Here is a 9,566-nt window from a genome sequence, read left to right on the forward strand (position 1 = left end):
CAGCTGAGGTGGTTCGGGCATCTGACAAGGATGCCCCCTGGGCGCCTCCTGGGTGAGGTGTTCCAGGCATGTCCCACCGGGAGACAGTTGGTGTCATACAACCAGTGTTGGGAAGGTTACTTTTATAATGTATTCCACTACAGATTACAGATTACATTACCCAAAATGTATTTTGTAATGTATTCCGTTATGTTACTCAGTGAGAGTAACGTATTCTGAATACTTTGGGTTACTTAATATATTATCATGCTTTTTACAACTACATGATTGTACTATTGCTGTGATTTATTACTATCACTGAAGGTTACTCGCCATACCAATACCAACTAGATATTTAAATCTTAATATAAATGAGTAACAGTAGGTGGACATTAGGTAAGGCTGCACTTTTTGCAGCGATCTCGTATAGAAAACTATTCAGCGCGTGTATAAAACAGGCTCCGAACCGTAGTAAAGGGACCTCTGGCTAATACGTCGGTTCGCGTCAGGCTCGTAGCCGAAAACTAGCTTTACTTTGTTGTCTGGGTCAACTTTGATATGCGGGCTGCAAGTAGAGGTGACATGGGCCGCGAGATTGAGACACGGTCATTAGAGGCTCTTAATGCATGTTTTGTTTGGGTGTCCACCAGCGTGGAATTACCATAAATAAAGAGGGCATAGCCTAACATATGAAACAGGAAAAGACCGCCATGCAATCCCTTTGTTTCAACAAAGTAACTGTATTCTGAATACCACCCTTTTAAACGGTAAGTGTAACGGAAGACAGTTACTTTAAACACGTAACGCACATGTATTCCATTACTCCCCAACACAGCGTACAATACCAACTGTCCAAACTTTACTCTTGGCACAGTACAGTCAGACAAGTACCATTCTCCTGGCAACCACAAAACCCAGACTCATCCATTGGATTTCCAGACAAAGAAGTGTGATTTGTCACTCCAGAGAAAACTTCTCCACTGCCCTAGAGTCCAGTGGTCTCATGCTTTACACCAACTGCTTGTATTATATAATGCTTGGACGCAGCTGCTCGGCCATGGAAACACAGTCCATTATGCTCTCTATGCACTGTTCTCAAGCTAATCTGAAGGCTACATGAAGTTTAGAGGTTCTGGAGCAATTGACTCAGAAACCTGGTGACCTCTGTGCAGTATGCACCTCAGCATCCACTCTGTGGTTTTATGTGGCCTACCACTTTGTGGCTGAGTTGCTCTCATTCCCAGTCGCTTTTACTTTGTTATAATACCACTAAAAGTTGATTGTGGAATATTTAGTAGCAAGGAAATTTTATGACTGGACTTGTTACACAGGGGGCATCCTAACAGGACATCCTGGAATTAACTGAACTCCTGAGAGTAACTCATTCTTTCACTGCATGCCTACGCACTTGATTTTATACACCTGTGGCCATGGATGTGATTGGAACACCTGAATTCAATGATTTGGATGCGTGAGTGAATAGTTTTGGCAATATGTATGTATTAAGCTGATTGAACCTTTGTACTTCCAATTGCCTGCCACTAATGTTACTTCTTTTATGCTTGATCCTCTTCTGTAGCACTAGCTAGATTTCCCTTTGTTTAATTCATCACATGCTATAAGAACCTGTGATGGATACACTAACAGTTATCTGTGAAATGTCAAGAAATAACTCTTCTCAAGTGTTTTAAATTTAAAGTAACAAACATTTGAAAATGTAAGGAGTAGAAAATATGTATATTGATATACAGATATATTTTGGTTAAGATGTAGGGAGTAAAAGTAAAAGTTGTCACAAAAATAAATACTCAAGTAACGTACAGATAAACAGATCTAAAACAGAGCTAAAAATTCTACTTAACTACAACAGCATGTATATAATGCAAAGTACTTGTACTCTATTAGTTCCCAGCTCTGACTCCAACCCTACTTCTAAGAGTTTATAGTACTTTCTACAAATGAGACATTATTACAATTATTCAGGTAAAACAGACACCTAAATCGACTGCTCTGAAATCTTAGGTGTATCATAAGTCACTGGTATGGATAGTATTACCTAATTGGCTTTTAGCTTTGCATAACAATGTTGTCTTCTTAACAAATCTCAAATACAGTTTTGAAACATTTCTATTGCGTAAAAAAAATGAATCAGTTGATGATACCGTGAGAGAAAGCTGTAACCACTGAGTTTTCTCTGATTAACTACCATGGAATGATCATGTGGCTGAAGGGCAGAAGTGGGATTAGGGATTCTTGGTTGGAAAGTGGGTTGGCGATTTTGCTGAAGATTTGGAATTCTGACAGGGAGTGACCTTAATATGTATAAAGAGTGACGCAGGTGAAAGGCTTGATCCATCCATCTTGAGCAGTCGGACATGACGATAACCTGCAGAGTTAAGGGGGTTTAAGATAAGTAGAATATTGGCTATTCATATTGTGTTGATGTTGACGACACACACACACACCCACACACCCACACACTCACACACTCATATTAACCCATTCGCTGCCACACATACCTGTGCGGACACTGGGGAAAGGGAGAGTGAATTGTCCCAGGAAGTCATTTCTGGAAGTATAGTCATGATCCTCCACCAAAAAGCGGACCAGAGCCAAGTCAGGGACATGGACGGTAAAGTTAAAGGTGCAGTCCCACCGTGGATTAAAGCCTGTAATGAAGAACATAAATTCACACACTAAGTTTTGTAAATGGTAAATGGACTGGTTCTTATATAGCGCTTTTCCACTCTTCTGAGCACTCAAAGCGCTTTACACAACTTGTGCATTCACCCATTCACACAACTGACATTCACACACATTCATACTCCGATCAATGCATCGGAGAGCAATTTCGGGTTAGTATCTTGCCCAAGGATATTTGGCATGCAGACTAGGGGAAGCCGGGAATCGAACCACCAACCTTCCGATCAGTAGATGACCTGCTCTACCACCTACAGCCACCCAAAGTGATAGTGTTTCTAAGCTTTTATGCCTGGTGTAAAACTGAGCTGTCCACTTTTAATACAACCTAACATGATTCCAGAATAGAAATCACTGCATGGCTCAACAACTGTTAGTGAACACCATTCATCACTGCATTTCCAAAGTTCAAACTTTACCATGCAAAGGAAATAAAGTAAATGAAAAAAAATCATAAGATGTCAGAACATAATTGAATTTTTCATCAGATGAAAAGTGTGATACTTAGGACACTCAAGTTTAACATTAGCTGTTATACAGTCTCACACTGGTGACAATAACGGGAATAAATAAACATGTTTATTCATGTTTTCATGTGTTAGAGCCCTGATTGCAGTTCAGAAGCTGAGCTTTAAGGTGAGGAAGAGGACCACAGTTTATCCGTAGTTGCATTAACTCGCTATTAGTTTCTTTCACATTCTTACTTCTTCCATGGCTTCTTCTTCTGAGATGATAAAACATACAGTAGTTATAATTCTTAATATCTTGACACTCAAGGTGCAAAACTGAATTAAAAATTGGCTCCATGGCACACAAGCACCTATGAATTATCTTCTTCTCCACATTTAGCATATTACATACGTGGCCAGTCTCTAGCCACATACTTAGGCAGAATCGCAATTTCCATCTGACCCACTGTTTTAAACACTGCGCAACATGGTGATTTTTTACAAAAGCAGTATATGTAAATTTTATTGAGCAGAGGTGGCAAAAATACACATTGTTTACTTTAGTAGAAGTACAGATACTGGTGTTAAAAAATACTCTGGTAAAATTACTGATTCGATTTCTTTACTCAAATAAAGTGAAAAAGGATGAAATGTACTTGTAGTGGCTCAGCATGGGGGAAAGAAACACAACTCATAATAATTTCCATTGTGCGCTCCAGTAGATTTTCTTTGTATACAGGGTCTGCTCAGCTGATCTGCTGCTGCTGCTGCTGAGGTTCACTGCTCTTTGCGGATTTACACAACTTAATTCAACAAGATGTAACCCAATATTTCATAAGCTATCTTGGCTTATTTCTAACCCCTGCACTAATATATACTGTTTATAATGTCTTTATACAAGACAGTATACAGGCGGTATGAAGGTGGAATTTAATGAATGAATCTAAGCATCATCAGGTTATTGTAAATTAACACTGACCATGAACATCACAGCCACTGTGCAACAGTCCATAACAGTGCTTTACTGTAAATTCCTCACAATACTGCTAAGCTAACCTGTTTATCCTGCACTAAACTGCAGAATATGTTCATGCAGCTTTTGAATAATATAATTGTAGTGTACCTCAATTTGTTTTGCAGGAAGTTTCACAATATGAAAATCATAACTTCACATCATACACAGATCCAAGATATTATTTAAAAATTAGGGCATGCCTAAGTTTTAATTTGCAGTTTATCAAATGCCAGTTGGAAAGTACACACGGTGTAACTTCAGCGAGCAGAAACACACAAAACATATAAGCTGTGCACAAACAGTGTGTTTGCTATTATTTGTTGAGCTGATAGAGAAGTTTCATTTGAAATTACCTGAGTTATTCCCTTTTTATGTACCCCTCCTGTGTAGTGCTAGCTTGACACTAAAGTACTGAGACCACAACGGACAGACATCTGCACCAAAAACACCACTTCAGCCCACTTTCACCCCTAGTTAGTAGGGGTTTAAACTGGTTTGATGTTTGGATTTTTTGACTTTTTTATATATAAAGAGTAATAATTGTAATACCTCAAATTTGTTTTCATATTCTTATGGTCCTCATTTTTATTTTAGTTTAGATTATTTCTAGTTGCACAGGGGGAAAAGACATTATGGCCCAGTCTGTTTCCTGTAAATATTGCAGAATAGATAATAAAGTTGACTTCTTTTCTTCTAAACTTCTTTTATAAAGGTGGTTACATTTGCTGCTGATTGGCCACTACTTACTCTCTTAATTTTTCTGAAAGCAATAAAGGTGTTATTACTTTTTCATAGGTTGCCTCTGCATGTTAGCTTCATTTTTCTTAAATAAATAGTGATGTTGTACTATGTCCCAAAGAGAACCCACATGGGTACGAAATTATAACCTGTCACAATCAAACCCAGGAACCTCTTTCTGTGAGATGACAGGGCTAACAACTACACTGCCCTTAAAGCTGAAGCCATTCAACTATAAAATGATCTTTTATTGTAAAGACATATATACCATTGTTTTCAACATAATGCGTTTTCTTCTTATTGTTGTCAATAGGAGCGCCGTGGATCTCCACCCACACTTGTGGGTCCACAATGGAGCTGGGCTTATCCCATTCTGGTTTAGGCAGCTGCTGAGCTGAAATGACCTGGAATAACAACAAAGCAAGAGAGATCTTTATTTAATTAAAGTATCATTATAGATTGGAGAAGAAGAACTCACTCAAGAAATAGACAAATTTCTTTAATGGGAATCAATATTGAGGCAACTAGAGCTTTCTAAAATCGTTACAATAAGAAACATTTGGTCACCAAGCTTAAAATACTCCTAGACAGATTTAGTTTCCATCTTACCCGAACAGTGAGCATGACAGGTCTGTGGCCAGGACCTCCTCCCACATTCTCAGGATTGAAAGTACTGTCAGGCTGACACAAGAAGGCAGGTTTCAGAATGTACCCACACTCACCATTTTGCAGAAACCTGCCTTGGTTCAAATCCATCTGCTCACCAGGTGTCTGGAAGTTCAGAGCAACTGGAGAAAACAAAACATCAGTGTGAAGAGCTTGCAGGCCTCCCGAGACAATGTCCATTAGTCTACCCACTGGAGGCGCGAGTGTGGGAGAACAGTTAGTGACAGTTCTTTACTTTACTTTCTGTTTGCTTCTCTTAAAAATAGAACATATTAAAAAATGCTCTCACCAATTTGACAGCCTGCATTCCACATCTCCTGAGGGTTATAGTTGGAGGAATGGAGGCGCTGGCCTGAGGGGTAGATCCTGCTCAAGTGATGACTGTTGTGACGAACAAAATACACCCCTGAATTTAGAGAACAAGAAAAGTTCAACACATTTTGCGTTGTCGTTATGCTCTTGAATAAGGTACAGTCAAAACAGGAATTTCTCTACCCAAATTCTAAGTTTATATAAACTTCTACATCTAGATTGCAGCACACAGTTCTGTGCACAAGTCTCTATCTTTAGATTTTGCTTGCTAGGTGCCCAGGCCTAGCCACGCACACACACACACACACACACACACACACACACACACACACACACACACACACACACACACACACACACACACACAGATATCCCACGTTGATTCTGTTCTGTTGGAGAAACATTTTGACACTCATCCAAGTGACTTCTTCAGTCTCAGCTGACTGCAGGACTGCTGGCCTTTTAAACAAATAGGTTGTGAGGTCAGTTTGTCGATCATTAATATCCAAATTGTCATTACCACTGATAAACAACCACTGATCAAAGCACCATTCACAGAGAGTTGGGGAATGGCTGCAATCACAGCATTGTAAGATGGTGAAAGATGTACCCTTAGCCCCCTTACTCAATTTAGAGATGGTATTTCCCTTTTATTGTTAATGGCTTCCTTGACCACCCATTTAAACCAGTCCTGTACATCCTGTATCAGGATCTGTACATCTGTACATGCTCATCATTGAAAGAGTGGCGACCGGTCTATAAAGCAATATATATCCTTGGCCCTAATTTTTGTGTGAGGTGCATGAGGTGTTAATAGTGAGAATGACTATGTGAAAAGTAGAGTGCTATCAAAGTTGAGGGGACAGATGGGACATGAGTACAAGACTGCTGGTCAACAGTGCAAAATCTACACCTTCCCCCCAATGTCTAAGGTGCATGTAACACTGAGAGGCAGACAGTAGTGATTGTCACCCCCTCTGCAGCCCCACCACCACCCAAGGAAAAGAGACTCTGGACTATTTCAACAGTGCCCCAGAACACGGTTGCACCCAAGGCCAGCACCCACAGACTCTACCACAAAGGATAGTGTAGCTAATGCAGACGGGAGGAGGCAGACCTTTTCTCCAAACTAATTTAATCTAGATTAAATTTCTATATTGCGTAATATACAAATCATTTTTTAATTTCCAATTCATAAGGATAATTTTATTATCGATGTATGGGGCAGTAAGGACTAGATGTGTTGTATATGGTTGAATATCTAATTCACTTATATCACCTAAGATGCACAGTTTGGGTGAGGATGGGATGCACCAACTAAACCTAAATGGATAGGTCTTCAGAATATCCTCTGCCAGAACCTCTGGAAAGGCATACAAGGCCATACTAGTATTTCCTTGGCTTGCTGCCTGTACATTGGGGTTTCCCCTAGTGGACGAGAGAGTTTGTTCCCTGCGCCTTTGGGTCAGGGAACAGGTCCTGACTGTCATCTGTGCTTATGTGCCAAACGACGGTTCAGAGTACCTGGCCTTCTTGGAGTTCCTGGGCAGGGTACTTGACGGTGCTCCACCTGGGGACCCTGCTGTCCTACTGGGAGACTTCAACGCTCATGGGGCTTCAACAACAGTGAGACTTGGAGGAACGGCCTGCCGGATCTGAACTCGAGTGGTGTTTTGTTGTTGGACTTCTGTGCAAATCACAGTTTGTCCATAACGACCACCATGTTAAAATATAAAGGTTTCCATTAGTGCACGTGGCACCAGGGCACCCTAGGTCACAGGTCAATCGGTTTTGTAATCATATCTCCAGACCAACGGCCATATGTTCTGGGCACACGGGCAAAGAGAGGGTCTGAGCTGTCAACTGATCACCACCTGGTGGTGAGTTGGATTAGGTGGCGGGGGAGGACACCAGAGATGAAGGGAGACACCAGGCTGAAGAAGGATTCCTATCAGGCTTGGTTAGCATGTGGGACTATGGAAGCAGCTGGTAGGTACCAACAGGCCAAGCAGAACGCGCCTTGGGCAGTGGCTGAAGCAAAAATTAGGGTGTGCAACGAGTTCAGAGAAGGCATGGAAGAATACTTTTGGACTGTCTCGAAGAGATTCTGGCAAACCGTCAGGTGACTCAGGAGGGTCAAACGATGCTCTACCTGCACTGTGTATAGTGTTGATGGAGTCCTGCTGACTTCGGCTGAGAACATTTTTGGGTGGTGGAACGAATACTTCGAAGCCTTCCTGAATGCCACTGGCACATCTTCTGTGGAGGAAGCAGAGAGGGACGACTCACCTATCTCTGGGGGTGAGATCAATGAGGCAGTCAAACAACTTCTTTGTGGCTGTGCCCCGGGGAAGGAGCCGAGTTCCTGAAGGCTCTGAATGTAGTAGGGCTGTCTTGGTCGGCATGCTGCTACGATGTTGCATGAAGATATAACCTAATCCTGGGAGGTGCTTTGGGAGTATGGGGTGTCTGGTCCATTGCTACGGGCCATTCCATCCTTATGCAACCGTGGCAAGAGCTTGGTCCGCATAGCCAGCAATAAGTCGGACTCCTTTTCAGTGGATGATGGACTCTGCCAGGGCTGCCCTTTTGTCACAGATTCTCTTCATAATTTCAATAGACAGAATTTCTAGGCGTCGCCAAGTGGCGGAAGGCTTTCACTCAGAAGCTCATCTCTGCTTTTCACAGATGATGTGGTTCTGTTGGCTTCATCAGGTGATGGCCCAAAGTTTGCACTGGAACGGTTCACAGACGAATGTGAAGCGGAATGACAATCAGCACCTCCAAATCTGAGGCCATTGTCCTGAGGCGGAAAAGGGTAGAGTGCCCACTCCGGGTCAGGAACGAGTTCTTGCCCCAAGTGGAGGAGTTTAAGTATCTCTGGGTCTTGTTCACGAGTGATGGGAGAAGGGAGCGGGAGATCGACAGATGGATTGGTGCTGCAGCTGCAGTGATGCGGATGCTGTACCGGTCTGTCATTGTGAAAAGGGAGCTGAGGAAAAGCAAAGCCTACCCTCACCTATGGTAATGGGCTGTGAGTAGTGACCAAAAGGACGAGATCGTGGATAGAAGCAGTGGAAATAAACTTCCTCCGAATTGTGGCTGGTCACTCCCTTAGAGATAGGGTGAGAAGTACGACCACCCGAGAGGGGCTCAGAGTAGAGCCGCTGCTCCTCCACATCGAAAGGAGCCAGTTCAGGTGGTTTGGGCATCTGACAAGAATACCTCCTAGATGAGGTGTTCTGGGCATGTCCCACCAGGAGGAGGCCTTGAGGCAGACCCAGGACACGCTGGAGAGATTATATCTCTCGGTTGGCCTGAGAACGCCTTGGTGTTTCCCTAGACAAGCTGGAGGAGGTGGCTGGGGAGGGGGAGGGGGAGGTCTGGGCTTCTCTTCTTAGGCTGCTGCCTCTGTGCCCCGGTCCCGGATAAGTTGAAGAAGATGGATGGATGGAGGGCTAGATGTAAGGCCCATTTGGAACATCCTTTGACCTGTATAGTGTGCTAAGAGTTTTGTATTGTATAAGTTGTGAATTGGGGCTTTCAGTCATTTTCAGTCATTTTGAACAAACAACTTAAACATAAACAATTACAAAGAAAGAACAATACAGTATCCACATCTGAACCAAAGAGTAAAACAGTGAAATGTGGATTATTAAATATTAGGTCTCTCTCCTCCAAGTCTCTGTTAGTACATGACTTAATAA

The 9,566-nt window shown here is 42.3% G+C and overlaps 1 protein-coding gene across 1 annotated transcript in view; it reads right to left on the reverse strand.

Annotated features, from left to right (window-relative positions):
• Positions 1-573: 573 nt before the first annotated feature.
• LOC102210594 (1-phosphatidylinositol 4,5-bisphosphate phosphodiesterase delta-3-A-like) overlaps positions 574-9,566 on the reverse strand; it is a 34,611-nt gene continuing 25,618 nt past the window's right edge. The window contains exons 12-16 of the mRNA XM_005749526.2: positions 5,837-5,953; positions 5,491-5,669; positions 5,150-5,285; positions 2,499-2,648; positions 574-2,365 (exon numbers count right to left, since the gene is read on the reverse strand). Of these exons, the coding sequence (XP_005749583.1) occupies positions 2,223-2,365; positions 2,499-2,648; positions 5,150-5,285; positions 5,491-5,669; positions 5,837-5,953 (725 nt within the window). The 3' untranslated portion in view covers positions 574-2,222. The remainder of the gene's footprint in view (positions 2,366-2,498; positions 2,649-5,149; positions 5,286-5,490; positions 5,670-5,836; positions 5,954-9,566) is intronic.

This window comes from Pundamilia nyererei, unplaced genomic scaffold (assembly GCF_000239375.1).
Source record: "Pundamilia nyererei isolate P.nyererei 1_Seehausen unplaced genomic scaffold, PunNye1.0 scaffold00248, whole genome shotgun sequence".
NCBI lineage: Eukaryota > Metazoa > Chordata > Actinopteri > Cichliformes > Cichlidae > Pundamilia > Pundamilia nyererei.